We start from the raw sequence: 22,871 nt of genomic DNA on the forward strand, positions 1-22,871 counted from the left end.
ATTATTATTATTATTATTATTTTTTAGAAACTGATTTTTTTTTAATTAAAAGAAAACGCCAAGAAATTAAACCGACAAGACAAAAAGAGGTTGGTGGGTGGGTGGGTAAGAAGGTGAGGGGAAATGGGGAAGGGGGGGGGGCAAGCATCAAGACACAGGTTAGACTACTGCAGCCACTGTAAGTCCATGCGCGCTGGGACTTAAAGTCCTGGGCACATCTTCCCTTCCTGGAATACAACCACGGCTAGGAAACATACATCTAAGCCCCCGAGGCGGCCGGGAAGGGGTGAGGGTAGGGGGGGGGGGGAGAAGGGAGTGCGAAAAAGGAGGAGTGTGCAGCGATGCAGAGAATACAACAAGGAGACAGAGGCCATCAGAGGCAGATGTGATAAGAAATGTAAAGAACTGACCTCCCAGTTAGCTGCAGGTTGACTTATATTACTCCCCTCTCGTGATATGACTTCCATCTAAGCAATTAGAATGGGGGGGGGTGGGCTCAATATAACCGTCCATCATTTCATTCTCGTGTTTAAATGTGAAGGTTTCTCCGGTGTTGCTTGACACACACTCACAAGGCAGTCCCACAAAAATGACAATTTCGAAGATGAATGAAGCAACAAACAAACCCCCCCATAAAAAAAACAAAAAAACAAAAAACGACTCAACAGGTCAGCACAAAACCACCAAATCATTTCTGAACGTTTCCCGAGAGCAAAAACGAGGCGTAATGGGGGAAAAAAAAAAATTGATCGTAATTAGTCATTATTATCCTTTTGTTTCCGCTAAACAAATTCAATCATCGCACGTCCAGAAATGAAGCGTTTTGACAGCTTTGTGCTGAAGCTACGCATTGACAAGCATGACACAGATAAAAACCACAGTTCGCGAGGATGCCTTCGACAACACGCGCAGACATTTGGGACACATTAACAAATCTGCCTCTGCGCCAGTGGATAACAAAGCATAGGGGCTTTTTCGTTGGCTTTTTATTATGCAGATTGTTGGCGGATGGATGCGAACCGCATGACAAAGTGAAGGAAGAAACAAAACAAAAAACAAAACGGTAGCTCAAACGCTCGTCCGTGAGCGACAAATGTCAAGTGTACTAAAATCCGGGGTGCGGAGCCCTCCAATTGGGGGCGGGGGCCGTTCAATCCGGCCTGTCGCGCAATTCTAAAAACAAATGAACGGGAGGAAGGAGCCGCTTTGCAATTTGCAAGCGCCAGACGGAAGAAAATCACAACGCCGGGAGCGGCGCGATTGCCGCTGTACGTTTCTGCCGGTCGGGCAACAATTAATCTCTTCGGGATGTGACCTTCACCGCACACCGCAAGGTTGCTCGTGCGCTGACCTCGAGGAGTTGACTTTTTAAACGCGCGGCTTTACGGCGAGAAAGGTTGCTCGAGCGCGGCGCCCGCGAACGCTGCCGAAAATTCTTTGCAAATTCCACATTAGCATATCATCTGTTTGGTATGCGTGCTTCAGAAACTGTAGCGATCAAACAAAGTCTCCCGGGCTAGTTTGTTTTTAAAGGACCCTTCGAAAACAGCCAAAACGACCCTAAAATGGCTGCTTCGAGCCAAAATGGCTTCCGGCGTCTTTTCACGCAATTTGTGTTTTTGTTGTTCCACTCACGACGGACACGCCGGCTGAAAAAATTTGAGGCTGGGAAAACTGCGCGAAAGGGTCATTAACGGACCCTCCATAGACTTTAAACATGATCGGGGGGAAAGGTTTCCCCACCCCTGGTGTAATTTATGTGGATGTAATTTGATGGTGTGCCGAGTGAGTGAAAGAAGGGCTGAGGGAAGGGAGGGAAGGGGAGCGGAGGGGGTGGGGGGGTGGGGTTTCTTTTTTAGCCAAAAAGGGCACAGGAGAATTATGACCTTGGAGAGCAACAAGGCAGGAAGGACAGCACAGCGGGTTGGCTGGGAATGGGGGGGGGTCCATTGCCAAACAGGAAAGCCCAGCGAGGGCAGCTGCTCGTTCTGAAGCACGGACGACAACGCCGCCGCCGCCGCCGCCCCTCAACCTCGGGGTTAAGCATAGCCGCCGGCAGTCGCGCGCGGCGAGGGCCGACCGCGGTCGTGCTCGGGAAAACAGACGCGGCGCTATCGCGGCGTCAAACATGCGTTTTCGCCCCGGGGCACTCGCACAAGGACAAGCGTGTGCGGACGCGCCGAGAATAACCTTTAGCGAGCGCCTGCTTGCTAATCAACACACGGTCGCGGCGGGCCTGGTTAACCTTTGAACCGCCATCCCAGATAGAGGGCGTCGGCTGGCCTTGCGCGCGCTGACTAAGATGGTGATAAACTCAAAAGGAGGGGGAAGGTCAAGTCTGTTGCCAGGACAGTAGCATGACAGCAAGGGGATTAGTCTTGTGCTGTGCTGGAAAAGCAGTATGCCAGTCACATGCCAGAAAGATGTGATCCAGAGGGAGTTCTGGGAATTTTGGCATGGGAATAAAGAGCTTGACGGTCTTATGCCGGCGTTTTGAAGTACAGCGGAACCTCTAAAGTCCAACCTCCAATTGTGGATAAATACGCCGGGAGAGTTGCGCAAAGGTTTGGAGTGACAGGAGAGGAAGCAAAATATGCATCGGCCGTGAGGTCAAGTAAGCGAACTTCACGCCGGTCGGACTCCAACTTCTCAATTCTAAGATGCAGTGTCAAAATATTAACAAGGGAGATATGCTCGCCCCATCTGTGTAACGCTCGGTACATTTGGACAATATCATTTTTCTTACGAGGAGAGTTTGACGGTGGAACGCATGAATTCGATGACTTCTGAGGGCAGCGTTCAACCTTAGGGGCTCCATTGTGTGACGGAAACGTTTGAGAACTGCACACACCGGTTTGGCCAACGTGTGCCGCGCTGCTCGTACGACATATACAAAGACGAGTGTCAGTCGGGCTTACCTGCAGAGCTCTCTGCTCGCGGCTGAGCTTGCTGGAGTCGGCATACAGCTCCGTGGTGACGCACTTAAAGCGGTCTCCGACATAGCCCGAGGAGTTGGCGATTCTCTTGGCCAGACTGGAACCACGGGAGCCTTTGGAATTCTGGCAATCGTCCTCGTCGTCGTCGTCGCCCTCTCCTTGAGACTCTCCGAGGTCCACGACACTGTCCTCATTTTCAAGGCCTCTGCACGTCGACGCGTCCCGGTTCCCCTCTTGGGCCATAACGGTGCAATTTGGAGTAAAGCGAGGAACCCTGCTGTCTCTTTGCCCCTTGTCCTTACCAGAGCTGCGCTCACCGGACGTCCGGGCGCACCGCAAGGTGCTCTGGTCGTCGTCAGCAGGGTCGGGGCTGGGGCACTGTTCCTCCGAGGAGTCTTGCTCTTGTTCTTGGCAGAGCTTCTCTGGATCATTTGGGGATGTGCTGGATGTTGGCCCGGGACAGCCCGCGTCCTGAACAACCTTTGGCTTTCCATAGGGCGTTTCCTGCTGTCTGTCCGCGGGTAGGGGTTTCCGTGTTGGGCTGTGTCCGGAGAGAATAGGATAAGGATGGGAAAGGTGAAATTTTGGCTCAAACTCCGCCCTCGTTGTGTTTTGGTTGCTATAGTAACGTTCGTTTTGGTCAAAAGCTGAGGATTCACCGGGGGGTTGTTTCTGGACTGCCGGCGTCGAGTCTGCATCGGTGTCCGAGTGGACGAGGTCAATGCATTCAATCTTTTCTCGGTACGTTACAGACGGAGACGATGTTTTACTTTGACTGCCACTTTGTCCTTGTGCTAAGACTTCTTTATCCGACTTTGTTTGGCTGCCTTCTCTCATCTCCTTGCTCGTGTTCTTTTCTCTTTCTTCAAAAGAACTCCTGGATTTCTCATGTCCCCGTAGTTTCAGGCTCCCATCCCCCCTTTCCGCGAGCTTGTTATCAGAGGGAGGCTGCATGAGTGGGTGGGACATCTCCTGTGAGTTATAAGAAAGGTATTCCCCTCCTGAAGCAGGCGGTAGATTGTGGTACGGTAAAGGGGGTTTTGCTGCCAGGTGGGTTGGGTAAAGGCTATTGCTTCCCAGCAACACTGGGTGTGGGTAGACGGGACCTTTTGCTGCAAGTGGCAGAGAGTGAAGTGCCATGCTGTCAGGAATGGGGTAGTGCAGGTATCTATTGGCGTAGGCCAAACTGTGGGTTAGGTAAGCGTCACTTTGAGGAAGGTAAAGGGGGCCAGCCGGGTGGCCATTCTCCAACAAGGGCCTTTTGTACGATGGCACCTCTGGAATCGCTTCTGCTCTCTTCGCATTGTGGGAGGACTTCTCAGCTCCCTCTCTGTGGTGGCCCATGACTGGCACGTGTTCCGATTGAAGAGGGCTTTGTTTGACCCAATCGCCATTTGATTTGGGAGATAGACCCCTGGATGTAGTGAGAGAGGACTCTGACGGTACAGTGTTGGGCTCACTTATCCTCGGACAAGATGAGATGCGTGGTTGAGGGAGCACTCTTTCCAGATTTTTGTTTTTGATGACGGAGGGGGAGGAGCCTTTGACCTGTGAAGATCCCAGATCTGCATTAGTTCTGGGAGACGGTGATAAGCCTGGGGCGTGCTGAGTTTGAGAAGGAGACCGGCTGGGTACGACCCAGGAGGAGTGTAAAGTGCTGATCATCTCTGGTCTCTCTGAGACCTTTGAAGAAGTGCTGTTTACCACAGAGTGAGGGTGTGAGGAGGGGGAGAGAGCTAGGTTCTCTTTTAGGAGTTCTCCACTTGGGGGAAGACCATAACGTGCGCCCGGAGCAATAGTGTCCATCTTAATCGGGAACCCGTTATGAAGTCCAAACTCCAGTATTCTTCCAGACAAATCCAACGGCTTCTCTGCCGATTCTTTGGTTGCTTGGGGTTGGTGAGCGGTCCTCTCAAAACTGGACTTTGAGGGCGACCTGCTATGTCTCCTCTCGGCACCTGGCGCCCCGTCCTTTGGGCGTGGCCGGGCAGGGGAGGATTGCTCTGATGCCATGCTGCTGACAGACAACAGATGAGAAATGGACTGCGTGGCAGACGATGAGGATATCGGAGCTGAAGAGACGGGCGGTTGTCCCATCCTCGCGACGGGCCTTTGTAAATCCAGTGAATTGTCAATCAGAGTTTGGGAGAGGCGAGAGGACGCGTGAGGCGAGGGGTCAGAGGGTAGGCTATTCTTTGCACCGCCGGCAGCACTTGTGCTTGTGCTACCGGTGTTGTTGTTTGCACTGGTGCCAGTCCTAGAGGGAGGTCTGCTTGGTCGAGCGCTCCTGTTGGGTGATCGCTCCCTGTCGATAACAGACGGATGATGCTGCGGATGTGGGGAAGGTTGGTGAAGCTGCTGTACAAAGGGAGGAGCTACACCCAGGCCCTTGTCCTGGCAATGCACAAGTGAGGTGGGGGCCACTGAGACCGGAGGAATCCTCATCTGGGGCGCCACCAGGGGAGAGGACATGGTAGGAGGTGGGTAAGTGGGCATATAGTAGAGCCTTTCAGCCGCAGAGGTGACTGCAACGGGGTTGACATTTCCACCTTGGGGTGCACAAAGGGAAGGGTAGGCCAGATGCTGGGGAAGAAAGGGGTTGGGTTGGCTGAGCAACGAAGCTTTATACATGTTCAGAGCGGCGTATTTGGATGAGTCCATGAAGGGGTACATGCTCGCTTCTGGGTAAGGGTTGAGCCACGGCAGACGGAGGTAGCTTCCGCCGGTGTTCGCCAAGCTCATTTCAGGTGCTTTTTCCCCAGCTGTCAGACGTCGTTCCAAGCTTAACCCCTCCGGTCCGGGAATCAGCACCGGCTTGTGGAGATTAGGAGGGATGCCCTTATAGAGGCCCATGTATCCATTAGAGGGTTTACGGCTGTCCAAGGGGCCGTCCGGCTTGTATACGAGCTCAGGTAGACCATCCCTGTTGTAACCCAATGGCAGGACAGCTGCTTCTCTATTCTTCTCTGTCTGCAGCGTTCTGATCCCCGGATACACAACGCCACCATGGAGGCGAAGACCATCGTGGATGAGGGTGCCTCGGTCCAGCCCCATCGCCGCCAGAGGCGTCAACCTTGCATCCACCTACAGCCAGGGAAAAAAAAAAAAAAAAAAACGGTGACCAGAAAGACAAAAAATGCCTTTGTTTTTTTTCCCCAAGTAACTAAATGGAAGAAATGAGTGGAAAGGTTGATCTCAGAGACGCACCATATTTTGCGTGATGTGGTTCCTTTGTCTTAGTTCCAGATTGGTTTGCGTCTCAGCATCGACATCACGAACAGAAGTAACCCTGGGGAGACAAGCAAGTAGCATTCAGCACTAAGTGTCTTGACTCGGCCGCAAACTGCCCATGTTCTGGACGCACATCTGATTATGGAATTCCCAATGTCAAAGCACCAATATACTTCAATCAGTGGGGAACGAGAGCCAATCAGTGACCACAATCACTTCATATTTCTTGAAATCACACATTTGAGCGTTTTACCCTTTGCAACAATGGCAGTTGGAACCAGCTTTGTCTTTTGGAAACAAGCTCAGAACGGTTGAAAGCCACGAGTTAAGCTCCTCTCCCATCAGTCAGAAACGCTCAGCACCACACAACCACCCCCCCCCCCCCCCCCTCCCCGCTGACCCCCATCCTGACCACCCCTGTAGGCTAGAGGCACATTGCGGAGCTGCCGCCATTCAGTCACGTTCCCCACACACTGGTTTTCCCTGGCCTCTCTGACCTACGCTCTGGGCTGCTTCAGCCCGCCGAGCGAGGCCAGATTATACATCAGAGACCGCTTCAGTAGGGGACCATTTACCGCCCGTCGACACCGAAACGCAGATCGGGCCAACGCGCACGTGTAAAAGCAGAGCGTGAAAACAACTCTGCGCTAAAGCCACAGCAAAAAAAAAAAAAAAGAGATGGAAAGGGGGGGGGGGGGACAGATTCTTTAAACTTGAATAAAGATGTAAAAAAAAAAAAGCTAATTTGATTGGTTTGTGAAATGACCTTTTAATCCATTATTAATTGGTCTGTTAAATTGATAAATTCTTCATTTGAACCTTTAAGGAAATTCTAATTTCCCTTTTCACATGAAATCCGGGACTTCCGTCCCCGGTGGGATATGATGGACAAAAGATTTTTAGCGATCGTTCGCGAGCGATGTTTCCCCTTATTAAAGTTTCACTGATCACCACAGAACCAGAATTTATTACAATAAACGTAGTACACAGGTCTACGCCCTGGCCGCTTAGTACAAAACGCAACCGGAAACTCTGGCTCACCCTGCCACTTAAAACAATGAAGTCTTAGCAAGATTTAGTCGGCTAGCGACGCCTTGGAAAACGCAGCTGCGAAAGACGGACGCTTTTTAAAGAAAACAAAAAGCAAGACCGATTTCAGTCGCAAAATGACTCCAATTGTCTTCTACATGACGAGAACAACGCCCGGCAACAATTTTTCTTTCGTCGCGGTGGAATACTCCAAACCGACACCACGTACGACTGCATTACGGGGGAAATGGCGACTTCCAATCGCGAGTCCGCGTTTACGAACGCGACGTCTCCTTATGAGGACATTTTTTCGCGAGGCGGCCCTAATAAGGGGAGCCGGCGCAGGAAGAAGGTGGGAGGCCGAGGCGTGGAGGAGGGAAGCGCCTTTAAATAGTAAAGAACGAAGCCTTGCCGCGCTCAGCAGTGCTGAGAGCAGCAGAGAAAGCGCTCTCCTCTATCATCCCAGAGGAACGACGCCGAGCCTCGCTGGCACGCCACTTTTATTGCCGTGACCCGAGGCCCATTAATCAGGCTGCTGCGGGCCCCTCATCACGGTTCCTCCCTGTCCCAACCCCCAACCGAGGAAAGCAGGCCTGCCTCGACAACATCCGCGTATGACAAAACTGAAACGGCGTGCGTGCGTGCAGAGGCGCAGCGAGCACATGCACGTGCGTCACTCCCGCTTCCTGTCTCGCAAACACACATACCGCCGCCCGCGCCGCCGCCGCCGCCGCCGCCACAGCAGCTCATCTGGCATTGAAAAAGCAATCTGCGCTCAATGAGACTGAACAAGATAACAAAAAATAAGCCTCTTATAGGAATGTAGACATTTGACGGCACGCTGCCTTGACAGACAAACGCGCAACTTAAGACGACAGCGCGGTGAAACGTGGGGGACGGGGGCACGAACGGGTTTGGGCTATTGTGCGAGCACGCGCCTTCGACTCGAAGCAAAAATGAGGCACATTTCAGACGGAAAGAACGAGGGAACGCGCGGCGATTCAAACGGAAGGCTGTACAATTTTGCTTCAATCACCGCTGCAATTAATGATAAAATAATGGCTACGGTTATGCGCTTCGTAGTCCTGGGTGCACACTGTATTTATACATATTTTATATACTGCTACGGCAGCTGAGGTTGTTCAAGTGTGACAACACTGCAGCTTTACTTTATCATCGCTTGATTCATGCCGAGTATTTTTCTCATTCCGATTGAAAATCTCCGGCCGGCTGTACGTGACCATCGGAAGAGCCGCTTAACAGTCGTAATACTGGAGATTGAAAAAAAAAAAAAAAAAAAAAAATCACATGATGTATCGAAATGGAGGTCAAATTCTCATATCCAGAAGTTGCAATTGTTAAAGCAACAGGCTGATTAAAGCAAGTTACAAGTAGTAGTAGTAGAACGACAGACGGATCGGTGCAGCGTCTGCAGTGATGCGGACTTTGTATCCGTCCGTTGCGGTAAAGAGGGAGCTAAGTCCAAAGGGGAAGCTCTCAATTTACCAGTCGATCAACGTTCCTCCCCTCACCTATGGGCATGAGCTGTGGGTCGTGACCGAAAGGACAAAATCCTGGATACAAGCCTCCGAAATGAGTTTCCTGAGACTGGGCTCTCCCTCAGAGAACGGGTGAGAAGCTCGGTCATCAGGGAGGGGATCAGTGTCTGGCCGCTGCTCCTCCGCATTGAGAGGAGCCGGATGAGGCGGCTGGGGCATGTGATCCGGACGCCTCCCAGGTGAGGTGTTCCGGGCACGTCCCACTGGAAAGAGACCCCGGGGACGACCCAGGACACGCTGGAGAGACTATGTCTCTCAGCTAGCTTGGGAACGCCTCAGGATAGTTAGAGCTGGAAGAAGTGGCTGGGGAAAGGGAAGTCTGGGTATCTCTGCTGAAGCTACTTTCCAACGCGACCCGACCCAGAAAAGCGGTAGATAAAGGATGGATGGATGGATGGATGGATGATGGATGGATGGATGGATGGATGGATGGATGGCCAAGTAGTTTAGAACAAGATCCCCGTCCCTGCTTGGAAGCAGCCGTACTTTCAAGTGCATCGACGACAACGTCATCGCGCGCTAACCTCAAGGCAGAAACACGACCCGACTACTCCGACCGAGCGTTTACGTGACCGGTCCCATCTGGGAAAAGGAATATCGCACCCCTGCGCTTCGGTCTTGTAACCAGATTCTAATCAGTATAAAAGGCAGAGCCTAAACCAGGCGTTCTCCTCCGGGAAAACGATTTCGACATCTCAGCTTCAAGGCTGCGCCGTACAGACTCTCCCCCGCCGCTCGCGTGCATCCCGATTGAGTAAGCAGCTGCACACGCAACAACAACACGTCTAACGGCGTGACACGTTGCGTCTAATGAGGAGCAAGCGCGGCGGTGCATCTTTATTAATTGACTGGCAAATGCAGGTGTGACTTTGACCCGCAACAGACACGACTGCGATCTTGCGCGTCGACCGGCGTTTACGTTTAAAACGCCACACGTGGCCAGTCGCCGGGGAGGGAAAAAGGTCATTAAAAAAAATAACATTCTCCCGAAGACCAAATGTGCCGACCACACCCGCTTCCGCGGATCCGTCATGGCGCGCGGTGGGATGAAGCGCGGCTCCATTATCCGGCGTCATTACGGCTGAGCCGACAGCTCGGGAAAATGGGCGCATCATACTTTGCTAACATTAGAATAATTAGTCGCCGTTTATACCAAGCTAAATGTCCGTCTAACGTTCGCACAGCTTGACGCTTCGACAATGCTTGGAAGATAAATCTGGTCTTAAATATGTTTGAGAATGAACGACTATTTATTGTCGCATCTTCATTCATTTACTCGCATAACTCAAAAACTACTTGAGTTGCTCAGATGTGCAACACTTTGTAGTGCTCGTTATCGCCCTCAGCTGGACTGGACTGAACCACAACGATCATTTCTGACTTTTCTCACCGTGATAAAAATTTTTTCTTCTTTTTAAATGTTATCGCTGAGGCAAATTAAAATACCGTCATGTTTTTGTCATTTATTAGGCGATTTATCGTAGCGTTTTTTTTTATTGATGACGGAGCTCACATTGCAGCGTAGCGCTCAGTGCGGCAACATAACTCGCCGTAACAAATCAAAATTAGCGTAAATATTTGTATAAAAATATTTCGCCACCATTTATAAAGCTATCCTTGTAAAGAAATACCGCAATGTTTTAGTCATTTATTTGGCTATTTGTCGTAGCGTTTCTATTGATGACGGAGCTCACATTGCAGCGTAGCGCTCGGTGCGGCAGCATAACTCGCCGTAACACGGCGTAATAATCAAATCAAAATTGTCGAAAATATTTGTATGAAAAATATTTCGCCACCATTTATAAAGCTAAAAAAAATTAAAGTACGGCATTAAGTGACGTCAAGTTCTTAAACCGCTACACTCAATAGTGCACCAGGAGTCATCCATAAACTGCAAAAGTTAGAAAGTGACATCGCCAACTAGTGGTCTGGCATGTATGCTACACCATTTAAAAACTTCCAATTTTAGCCTGACTAAACCAATATTTTTTCCCCTTCCAACGCCATTTTGACATACTGCATGTGGAATGAATCTGGATTGGGGGGGAAGTGTGAGGCGGGGGGGGGGGGGGGGGGGGGGGGGGGGCAGAGTGTCGACGCACGTCCCTGGCAACAAACAACTCCCGACGGCCGTCCAATTCATCATGCAGGCTGGCCGGCAGCAGGCAGGCAGACAGGCGGGCTGGAAGGGGAGGGGGGCTGGGTGGGGGGGGGCGGTAGCGGGGGCTGGGGGGGGTGGGGGGGAGCACAGTGGTCGTGCTGCGTTTATAAAGCAGACCGCAGCAGCGGAGCCTCGACGCGCACCATTAAACAGAAAAACCGCCGGTGTTTTTTAGCCAAGTCGCTCTTGAGTTCTGTATTGACCGCTTTTTGAAAAGAATGGGTCATATATATATATATATAAAAAATAAAAAATAAAAGTGGGGGTGGTGGGGGGGGGGCAGAGCGGACGGACGCTTACGCCTGCCTCATCCCGCTGATTTCCTGCTTGTGACAGCAGCGACTTGAACTTGCGGTGACCTCCATCGCCGGAACAAACAACGGCGCCGCTCATCATTTCCTCCTGGGCGGAGGCCTCCTAATTCCCTACGATGCGGGCGCTGGGGCGCGCGGGCGGGGGCGGGTCAGCGCCAGCGTGCAAAACAAGTTGGCCGAGTGCTTTTTACGGTCGTTCGGGGGAAATTATGCACAAAACGTCAGCGACACATTTGATGTATCTGCTAAAGTGCAGGTGGGGGAGGAGGAACGCCGAGACGGTGATGGCGCCCTACCACGTTTCCAAGCCACCATTTTTTTTTTTTTTTTTTGGTCCCTGGAGCCCCGCCAGGCGCGCTGGAGCGCAGAGCCGCGATCAGCTCTGGGGGGGTGGGGGGTGGGGGAGCGCAGTGTGACGCAGGATAATCTCCACAGCGACGGGGGTGAGAGGGGAGGTGGGTATGTGGGGTGGGGGGGGGATAAACAGGGATTAAACGCTGCGCGCACACACGCACACACAAATCAGAGGCCTCGTCTCGCTGCCGCCATGTGTGTGACAGGATTTTCTGCGCACACACACACACACACACACACACACATTACACTAAAACGCTCAAATGAGCGCAAGGAGGAGAAAGGCACACTTAGCGTGCGGCGCTCCTGTCGACAACATTAACACCTCGGCGCCATAAAAGGACGCGTGGCGGCCTTTAATTGTTATTGATCATCAAGCCGACGTGTGCCAAATGGTCCGATTGATCACCCCCCCCCCCCCCCTCCGACCGTGTCTATCCTGCGGGAAAAGTGCACATCCAGCCTCGCCATTTAAGCGCTGCCCCACCACGTCGCACTCCGTCGCTCATTCCCCTGCGATTTAGCGGCAATTTCCAAGCGATCGTTTGTGATTTTTGCAGTGGGTCGCTCTAAATTTAGAAGTGCCTCGACGTGCCGAGCAGAAGCGAGGTCCGCTGGAAGAAAAGCAAAGTAAAATACGAGCGAGGAGACAAAGCAGTAAAGGACGCAAAATGAGTAGCGAGAAAACATGCCTGCGAGTATTTTTGTCAACTCGTATGAGGTGCTACTCCATCTGTTCCAGCGTTTGAATTTCTTTAAGTGGCCTTTTACGCCGTTGTTCAGTAAGTCGGTCACGCTCCCTGAAAACGCGCCTCACAAAATCGCTTCCTTCAACGCTCGCAACAATAGCTTAGCAATTAGCATGACGAAGCGTGACTAATTGTGTCTGATTTGCAACGCTCGGCGACTTGCAAAAGCCGAACGCAAAAAGAACTTTTGCCTCGGCGGCTTGAATATAATTCAGACGTTCCAAAATTTTGCTCTGAATGAGGGGTGGGCAGATTTATTTCAAACGTCCGAAAATCGCAAATTTTCTCTAAAATGACTGCCCCGCCGCCCACCAGAGTCAAAGTTGCCAGACAGCAATTGAATTCCATCCATACATCGAATTTTTGGCCGCTTATCCTCACAAGGGTCACGGGGCGTGCTGGGGACCTATCCCAGCTGTCAACAGGCAGGAGGCGGGGTACGTCCTGAACTGGTTGCCAGCCAATCGCAAGGCACACAGAGACAAACAGTCGCACTCGCAATCACACCTCGGGGCAATTTTGGAGTGCCCAATTAATGTTGCATAATTTGGGAATGTGGGAGGAGGAGCCACTGATGGTGTAGTGATACCCACACCTGCCTTTGGTGCGGGGCAGCGTGTGATTGATTCCCGCTCAGTTCAGGGCGTAGGCCTCCTTTCGCCTGAAGCTAGCTGGGATGGGCTCCAGCTTTCCCGCAACCTTTGTGAGGATAAGCACACACCTAGAGGCAATTTAGAGCGTCCAATTGAATGTGGCATATTTTGGGGATGTGGGGGGAAACCCACGCAGGCGGGGACGGGATCGAACCCGGGTTCTCAGAACTGTGAGGCCAACGCTTTACCAAATTGTTCTGATTCTCAATTGGACCAAAACGGACGGAATCAAGTAAAAGTTCTTAACCTGCTGAAGACGTTAACTGGCAAGCTCCTCCATTTACTAGGCATTTTCGGATAAATATAGTTAGCAAATGTATTTCATTTTGTTGTCAATCAGATAATTCCACGGTTCTCGTCGTCATCACCAGGTGAGGAAAAAAAGTCCAAGAAAAAGGAAAAAGGCTAAGTCCAGTTCGACACGCTCACTGAGCCGAATGTCGTTTTATTAGCCGACGCTATGTTTGACTTCTGAGGCCCTTTTTTTTTTTTTTCGAGAAATTGTACCACTTTTGGGCTTTTTTTCCCCACATTGGAGCCTCCGCTGTGTGTATATATTAAAAGACAGGGGGAAAGAGAGAGAAAAAAAAAAAACCACGAGTCTGGAAGCGAGACAGATCCGCGCAGAGCCGAAAGGGAGCCGGCGGCGCCTCCTCAGCTGTCACATTATTAGCGAGCACGCTGTAAACAAGGGGCCCCTGCGTCCTCCAGGCCTGCTGCACAGACGCATTCAAGTCGCTGCACGGTTCAGCACCGCCACACGCCCCCCCCCCCCCCTCACCCTCGGCTCTTCTCTGCCGTCAACAACGGCGACATTGTGATCCCCCCCCCCCTTCGCTCCCCGTGCTGACACTGGGGCCTGGGCGGCGGCCGCTGAACCGGCTCTATTCATCGCGGGCCAAATGGGAAATAAATGGCTCTTTATGTCACCAAAGGGCCCGATTGTAATGGGGATGCGCTAGGCGAGAGTCGGCCGGCATTTTACCGGAGCTTTCTTGACTTTGATTCGAATACGCTGGCGCTGCTTTCGTGCCGGATGGTCTTAATTAAAGCGCCCCCCCCCCCCCCCCACATCTAGAGATTACTCCGCCCCCTACACGATGAATGCTTTCGCGTGAATGCTCTAATTATTACTCGTCTATAAAGGTAAATTAAGCACAATGAATTTTAGCGAAAGACTGATAGCGATGACGTCAGCCGGGACGGTGGCTGGCATGTGGCGGATCAGGATATAAGAGGCAAGTTTCAGAGCCGACGCATTTCATATTCCGAAAATCGCAGAGCACTCCAAACAAGTCACAAAACCTCGAATCGAGCCCGGTACAGCATAACGAATAAGTCGGACCGTCTGCACTCGGTATTCTGTCCAAAAATTGTTTAAAATGGCGGAATTGCTCGCTGTTGCCGAGTGGCGTTGTGACCTCACGGAGGCCGAGAACGGGACCGATAACGTTTCCGGGTCACAGACGTACGCGACGACGACATCCGATTCCAAAAAATGTGCCTGGGGGGCGGACATGTTGAATATGGGCCATTGATGTTGCGGCCATGTCGTGACGGTTCTGTCTATTGTGTGGAGGGTGCTGGCATAGGCGTGGGGGGGGGGGGTTTGAAAAGAGAGAAAAATGGCTGCGACGTACACTGAGTAACACAAAAGTCTGGAGTCTGGAACCTGCCAATCCGGTAACGACATGTTTTTGTTTTTGTCAAGCCATTGACCTTTGGCACTAGATTTGGAACTAGGAAGTACACTAATTCCCTCCGGTGCATGAAAGCGATTCGTCTATGATGAGCAACATACATCAACTAGATGGACGTGGTAAATTTAGATCCAATATGAAACGTTCAAACATTTGTAACATTTACAAACTATAACTTCATGCGGTACTGGGCGTTTTACACCACAAAAAGAAAATCTTGCGTAGTACAGCAATCCGCGCGCATATGGCCTAAAATAATGCTTTCGACGTAACGGGCACGAAACTATTTTCTTTCCCATCGCAGCTACGCTCATGCGGTGGCGAGTTGGAATTTGCACAGTTCAGATCAAAGTTGGCTCGGTATTTCTAAAAACAAAAGTGTCGAACCGAATCGAACCGTACTGCGTGGTGGAAAGAAAGCTCACGCTGTTAAGTCGGTGGGAGCTTTGCACGCCAGCCAAGTCAGGTGGAAATATTCAACGAGGCGATACACATTCCTGCTGTGCGCAGACTGCGGGCTGGTGGCCAACCCTCCGTCGTGCGCAGGCAGGATTACGTCAGGAATATGGATGTACCCCGAGGCTCCTGCTGCTAAAATTAAAACTGGGCCCAACCGGGACGAGCCCGCTGAGGGACCGCGAGGCTCGCCGCCGCGTCCAATCAGTGCTCCGCCCATCCACGGCGAGGACGCTTAAGATTAGCGAGCGTGATCGCGGTATGTGATCTCGTAAAGCCCGAGAGAAAACGTCTCGGAACCAAGTGCGTGCAAGCACCGACCGCAAAACACGTGACATCACGTGAGAGGCCCGTCTGGATCTGGGGGGGGAGGGGGGGGGGCGCCGGTCTCGCTCGGCCTCTCGGAGGAAGGGGGGGGGGGGGAGTGGGTCGGATCAGCGGCGTCCGTCACATCTCTGCGGGGAAGCGCTCCGAGCGCTCCAGACCGCGTCGAAACAAAAAGCTTTGTGGAGCGAGGCGAGAAAAGAGCGGGCGAGGGCGGGGGGAGTAGGGGGGGGGGGCGTCCGCTCTCCCGTTTCATGGCGAGGTCCCGGGAGGCCGGCACGGAGCATAGCTTCAATCAAACCGTGACGTCTCCTCCGGGAGCTGCGCAGCGGCGCCTGGAAAACCGATCTCTCCTCGGCTTTTGTTCACACGCAGGCCGCCTCGGCAGCGGCGAGCCTGTTGTCTTCCATCCAGGCGTGACAACGGAAAAAAAAAAAAAAAAAAAAGAGAGAGAGAGAGCCCGCGTCTCCGACTGGAAACATGAAACACGACACCGTCCTTTTCGGATTTTATTAATTTCGCCCCCCCCTTCGCCAATCCCCTCCCCCTGCGTTCCTTGCGGAGCGCTGCCAAAGCGCTCCGCGTGCTTTTTATTGATGTGCTCAATCAGGGAGAGCTATTCCGTGCGTGGCCCTTATTGATTCCAGATTAGAAAAGCGGACAAACAGAAGGTTAATTGCTTTAAAGGGGTTGGAGGGGGGGCAGGGGGGGGGCTGGGAATGGGGGGGGGGGGGGGCGGTTGTCGCTAAACGGCGGCGCGATGAATCCGCACATTGACTTGACACATCTCTTTAAAAAAAAAAAAAACACCAACTACTGTCAGATTTACATAAAAAAAAAATACAAACATTGCCAGTGTGTGCCCCCCCCCTCAGCCGAGTGAAAATATGCTCATTTGAATTAATGTGGAAAGATAAGGCTCAGACGTGTGATTGCATTTTTATAATTAATAGAAGTCAGTTGCGCTAATTGAATTAGTACATAATGAAGCTACTTTAGCTGCGAGGGGGGAGGGCCCGTTTCACCTGGAAAGTACACACGGCGAGCCGGACTCGATACAGACCGGGACAATTTTGCCCCTCCCTGACAAAGAACATCATACGGCGGGACCGTCGTGCGTTTCGCACAATTTTCCAATTAGATTATCCGTAGGTCTGAGGTCTGTCAAGGGAGGATTTATCCCCATAATCGGGTTTGATGCGTTTCAAGACTCTTCGTGTGAATTAGGATGTCGTACGGAGTGCGGCCAATTAAAGAAGTGACTTTAGCGAGGAATTAGAAAGCCAAAAAGAAACAAACTACTTAGCCAATGTGCGTGTCGTCCCCCCCCCCACCCCGTTTTGCGTCGGCGCCACTTCCAGCGACGTTAGGAAAAGCTCGCTACCATCGGCGCCGACCCGCAAGTATCTGCTCGTCTTCGCTTTTGTGAGATCGTTCGAGATTTCGACACCGGCGGCAAAAATCTTTTTGTGTGCGATGTTCCGTCTTGAGTGTATCAAAGCGCGCCACGCACACTATATACCACCAAAACTCTTAAATGCCTGATTTTTTTTTTTTTTTCATTTTTTTATCGTCATGAATGGGGCCTGTCACGTAAATCTTTGAGGAGTTGACAAAATCTCATTGTCTGTACAAGGCCAAACACGCCGCGACGCACCGTTTCGGAGGAAATGCGAGGTCACGTGACATGACGGCGAGTCAATTACTCCCCCCCCCCCACCCCACCCCCGACACCTGGAAAACACATCAGCCCCCACAACTGGCCGCGCAGTGGAAAGTGACAGTCGCACTATAAATAAGCGGCGCGCAAAATGCCAAGTATTCGGGTCTGCGACTCGCCGCTCGATCCGACGACCAAGAAAACATTCCCGGCCAGCACGCTCGGCTTGAGAGTCTGTCGGGTTATTGGAGAGAACAGACGGGATGACATTTGACAGCGGATTATTTTGGTAGCTGCAGATGACCTATGCGTGTATGTATTTTGGCTAGCAACACCGCGAGCCCAAACCAAGAACGCTGAGCGAGATGGAAGCCTCGCGTTTGAGTCATCGGCGGCGGCGAAAACTTTGAGGGGGATCGCGCCGCCGCGCGTGAAAATAAACGCGGCCGGATTCCGAGCAGGCAGGTGCGTAATCTCGCGCGTTCATCTAGGCGCTACGTGCCGCGCGCGGTTTCTTTGTGGCGCAAGCAGGAAGCCGGCGCAATCTTAGACAATGGCGTGCTTCCCCGACCCGACCCGAGAGAGATCAGCGCACACGCTATTTCACAATATCGATTTCCCGCCTGCGCCAGAATTCAGCGGGGTAACAGCCAACGTTAACCTCGCCAAACGACAACCGCCGTTAAAGTGCAGTTAACCCTTTATTGGGTGAGTGAGGTGGGGGGGGGGGCGAGAGGGGGCACCATTCTTATTATTAACTTTGGGAGGTTCCAAAAAAAAAGAACATTTGGACATACAATTTTTGCCTAACCAGAGTAAAATAATAGATAAATTATGAGCTAGTAGAGTTTAGACTGAAGGATATGAAGGAGGCTAACCCACATTAAGGTTATAAGCTACCGTATTTTCCGCACTATTAGGCGCACCCAAAAGCCTTTCATTTTCTCAAAAGCCGACGGTGCGCCTTACAATCCGGTGCGCCTTATATATGGATCAATATTGAGCCTTTAGCGCAACTCCATTGAATGCACGTATAACGTAACCCCAGCCTCTACTGTAGCGTCTATTCTATGCGCCTTATTATCCGGTGCGCCTTATACATGGGATAAGTTTTAAAATAGGCCATTCATTGGAGGTGCGCCTTATAATGCGGTGCGGAAAATGTGGTATCATATTTACCGTTTTTCGCCTGACGAGCAGATAAAGGTAGAATCGCTTTTAGCACACCCCTCACAACAGAACTATTGCTCGGGATAATATTTTAGAGGCGTCAGAGAATTGAGTCTCTGCTCGGTGCGCCTTATACACGGGGAAATAAGTCTTAAAGTGGGCTATTCATTGAAGGTGCGCCTTATAGTGTAGAAAATACGGTAATTAGAATAACGGTAATTTTATAGAAAAGATGGCATAAAAGAAAAAAAAAAAACCTCAGCAGAGCTCCCAAAATTTTTTTATCATAAGCCGAGTGAATTTTTAACAAATTTTGTGAAAGCGCCGATTTCAAACGCGGAAAAACTTTCAGGTGAAAGCAAACTACACCGTTTGAGATTGTACTGCACTACGAGGAAAAAAAAAAAAGTGTACGTAATCCAGAAAAATACATCTTTCATTTTAGTTAAATTGCTCCATTAGAAGGCTCCCAACTACGATGACGCGCCACAGGTCAAATGTCAGCCGGGCCTTTTTGTTTTGTTTGGCGAAAGTGCGCAGCTACCGCGTCAGATCGAATTATCCCGTTGTTGCCATTCCGAAGCGTTTCCAGATATTTCCTAGCATCGCTTTCTCGAGTGGCTTTTTGAAAAAGTGAACACAATGAAATCTTACATGGAACTTGAGGAAAATTTAGGAAACTGCCAAATTGTACGCCGTGCGTTTGTTCGTATTAATTTGTAAAGAAATGAGCTTACTCCGCAGTCCCGTACCGCGAGCCTAAAGTCAAGTTTGTCTCAAACGTTTAGTACGGCTCGTGCCGTGAAACAAAAGCCAAAGAACCGTAACGCAGACGCGACCGACTGTCTCTCCGTTGGGCTCGTTTCTTCTTCCGTTTGTTCTTTAGTTGGGTAAAAACATATTCCGCGTCGGACTAAAACCGGTTACGACGACACAAGTCATGACTCAAAGTGTTATCGCGCAGAACTGATGAACTATTGACCATTTTCCTATCTTCGGCGCCTACCACGTTGCGCGGAGCAAAAGCACTTCTGGAAGAAACCGTAACGTCCCGGCAGTTTCTGTCATCGCCTCCCGAATCTTTCTCGGACTGTCGCGTTCAAAACGCTTTTTACGATCTTCCCCTCGCGATGTCAAGGTTTGCTTTAAGCACATTTAACCTTTTATTCATGTGTCAAAGCCCCCCTGACGCCTCCTCCACCTCCTACCCCCTTCCGTGCCTCGATCACTTAATCCTCCCCCTCGTAAAAAGCAGAGGTCCCAACACGAGGCCCCCGGCGCTCTCAAACCTGCCCCGGTTGCCCGCAGCAGACGACGCGTGCATTTACAGCCCTCGCCCCCCCCGTCCGACCGACCGACGTGGATCGGCTCCCGACGTAAAGGGGGGGCGCAACTGTAGCTCGAGCCCCTCACGCCGCCTCCCTCACTAAGCTCGTTAATGAGCTGAAGCCAGCCAATACGAGGCGCATCGATCGTCCAAAGGGGAGCGTCCCCCTAATTAGTGCCCGGGTGGCTCCAGGACAGAAGGCGTGGGGCGACGACATGACGTGGGGGATTGGGGGCGGGGGGGGGGGGCGTTGATTGGAGTTCAACTCTGGGATAGAAGAACGAGTTCTGCGGTGCCCGCCTCGCGTGCAAAGCCAAAATAAAAAAAACTGCGATTAATAATACAACAATGGAAGCCGGGGGATGAAAGTGGCTGAGAGCTCAAGCGGAGATTAAGCGACAAAAATAGAGGTGAGGTGTTTATTTGGGGGGGGGGGGGTTCGTAAAGTCCGCAGGGGGCGGCGGTAGAAAGGGGGACGTGGGGTTGGGGGCCCAAAGTCACAAAGAACACACCTGCGAGACCTTGATCCACGCGTGCATGCGCGCGTGTGTGTGTGGTGTACACAATGCCACGCGCACACGCGCATTTCCCGAACAGCTTGGAGGCTGACGAAAGCCGCCGATCAACGTCCACTCGTGTCCAAACAAAACACGCACGCAAGCACACGCGCGATCGGGCGCGCGCGCAGGTGACGCAGCCGCGCAACCCACGCACGCGCGCGCACAGACTGCGGGGATGCCCTCCAACTGAACCTTTTCGGCAGGGCGAGGCTGGCTTCCGTAACCTTGTTTTTTTTTGGGGGGGGGGGGCGAAAAGGGGGCTCCGTGCGCGTGCACGACCCCCCCCCCCTCCCCACCAACACACACACACATAGGCACTCGGTCATACGACACAAAAGTGTGAAGACGCTGAATTTATTCGCAGTGGCGGACCGCCTGGCACTCGCGCCCGGGGTCCGCTTGACAGGCAGGCGCGGCGGGGGGGTGTCGGAGGGGGCCAAGCTCACGGCCGGAGCAACTCGCTCGTGTGCGTGTGCGCGCGCGTGTTATTTATCGAGCACATGCCACTGCCCCGCCGAAAACACACAAAGACCACCCTATGCGCTATTCTTAGAAGTGGCCCGTTCCGCTCGCAATGTGTGCGCGCACCGCCGCCGACCGATCCGACCGACCGACCGACCGACCGACAGAGGCACACTTCTTGCGCTTTCCGAAGCTATCACGAGCTCCCTTCTGTGAAACTTGTTTTCCAAAAAACAAAACAAACAAACAAAAAACACGTACAATATTCCACAACAAAAAGCTAGTAAAAAGTAGAAATTTGGAGTTCGTCTGACCTGGGTAATTCGGCGTCACTTCCAGCCAACTTGTACCGTTTTTGTGTCCTCTTTTTGCCAAGTTTTTGGTGGGGGGGGGAACAAACCAAAAAAAAAAAATGAAAGTGCCGATCCGCGTATCCGTTTGAAATCAAAGAAAACTAGAGGAAAGTCATCCTTTGAGGAAAGTGCAGTTTTTTTTTGTTTTTTTTTTAGTTCGCTGCGAGCGGCGATTTGGTTCCGTTTAAAATCCCCGTCGAGGTTGCTTGAAGCGTCCGCGAAAGCACCGGCGGCTCCACCGAGGACATACAGGTGGCGACGTCCGAGGAAAATTAACTCAGCTCGGACCAAACTCGCGGCGGCAGCGGCAGCGGCGGCGGCGGCGGCGGCGGTGGCGCCATGTTAGCTTCGAGCGGAGCACGCCGTCCTACTCGGCTCTCGTCTCCGTCACTCCATGGCGAGCGGCCGGCCGGCCGTCCGTCGCGTCGTCTGCCCGACAGGGCCGGCTGGGCTCGAGGAGGAGGAGGAGGCGCTGGCTCCGCTGCGCCCGCGTCCGGGTCCGGGGGGTAGTTCCGCCTCACGTTCGCCCGGTTCCACTCTTCAGCACGCCGCCGAAGAAGAAGAGGAAGCAGCCGACAAAAAAACGGCGAAGTGAGGGGGGGGGGGGACTAAAGAGAAAGAGAGAGAGAGAAGGGGGGGGGGAAGAAGCGTGCGGCGTGAAACACGAGCAGCCCGGTCGGACGGAGCCGTGCGTGCGTTCCGGGAGCGCGGGGTGAATGGTGCCGAGACCGAGCGACTCGCTCCACTCCCACTCGCGCAGACTCTACCCAGAAGGCCAGTCGGGAGACCGCAATTAGCATAAGCCTCCGCTCGGAGCGCGCGAGCTCCGCCAAAAGTGGAAAAAACGGCGAGAGGCGAAGCGCAACGATCGAGTTGGTGTCGGCGAGGCGGCGGGCCAAGTTAGAAGCTCGCGGAAAATTCGCACCTTGGCGTACACGCGGCTGAAACCTGTTTAGTTTTTGCATTCTCTTCCTTTAAAATGACGTGCCTCCAAAAAAAAAAAACTACCCATAAAAGAAAATCTTGTTTCAAAATTGTGGCCTTTTCCTGCTGGAACGGAGTCGTGGCGTGATTTGAAATATGAAAAGTTTACATGTTTAGTCACAGAATAAATATAACTCACGTTGTCTCAAGTTGTTGTTGTTTTTTTTTTTCCCAGGGGCCCTTGAGCCAGAGGGGGCCCCCAAAAAGAGGCACAAGTTGGAAACCCGCAAACGACAAAATGGCATGTCAACATTCGACAGCGTCCCCCTACGAGCGGATTCCGTGTCAAACGCTAGCAAGAATATGAAGTCAACTTATGATTTGTGGAATGCAAATTGAATTAGGAAAGCAAGGTTATATCTTAGCAGTGGCGGTGCACGTTAATATTCTTAAGGGTGGTAAAGATTTTCCTATCGTCAAAAGAGATCAAACATTAGACTGATATTATATTTTCTCCTGTAAAAAAAAAAAAAAAAAAATCACCAGGGGAGAGGGGTGAACGGTTTGGATGCCGCTACTTTATTTCACACTGTTAAAAGGTGCTAGAAACAGTCCAATTTATACACACACCACCAAATCTACATATTTCTTTCTTCTACGGTCACCTTTTTTGTTCCATGGCCGAGTAAGTGATGTCAGGAACATGGCTGGTAAGTCTTCGAGCGAGCGTACGGATGTTAGGATTTAGCTAAACGTTGCTCTTTGCTCCCGTTCTCACTTTACGTTTCGATGCGCTTTAAGTGTTCAATAAATGGCTAAAAGGGAACGACTTTTGGTCTCTGTTTATTCATTTGCTCGTAAGCCAAATTTTGGCCTGCAACGCAAATTAGATCAATAAATAAGCGACGGGCTATTACCGACAAAATTATCTGTTTGAAATATAGGAATA

The 22,871-nt window shown here is 51.7% G+C and overlaps 1 protein-coding gene across 3 annotated transcripts in view; it reads right to left on the reverse strand.

Annotated features, from left to right (window-relative positions):
* The window catches only part of bcor (BCL6 corepressor), a 44,670-nt gene extending 22,670 nt beyond the window's left edge, over positions 1-22,000 (reverse strand). Inside the window, exons 1-4 of one of the 3 annotated variants that reach the window (XM_061841660.1) lie at positions 20,960-21,999; positions 6,144-6,225; positions 2,919-6,020; positions 411-467 (exon numbers count right to left, since the gene is read on the reverse strand). In XM_061841660.1, coding sequence (XP_061697644.1) covers positions 411-467; positions 2,919-6,020; positions 6,144-6,146 — 3,162 coding nt within the window. In that variant the 5' untranslated portion in view covers positions 6,147-6,225; positions 20,960-21,999. Of the gene's footprint in view, positions 1-410; positions 468-2,918; positions 6,021-6,143; positions 6,226-20,959 lie in introns of all 3 variants that reach the window. The other 2 variants (XM_061841662.1, XM_061841661.1) reach the window with 2 other exon arrangements.
* Between the last annotated feature and the right edge of the window lie 871 nt (positions 22,001-22,871).

The sequence above is a fragment of the Syngnathoides biaculeatus genome, chromosome 14 (genome assembly GCF_019802595.1).
Source record: "Syngnathoides biaculeatus isolate LvHL_M chromosome 14, ASM1980259v1, whole genome shotgun sequence".
NCBI lineage: Eukaryota > Metazoa > Chordata > Actinopteri > Syngnathiformes > Syngnathidae > Syngnathoides > Syngnathoides biaculeatus.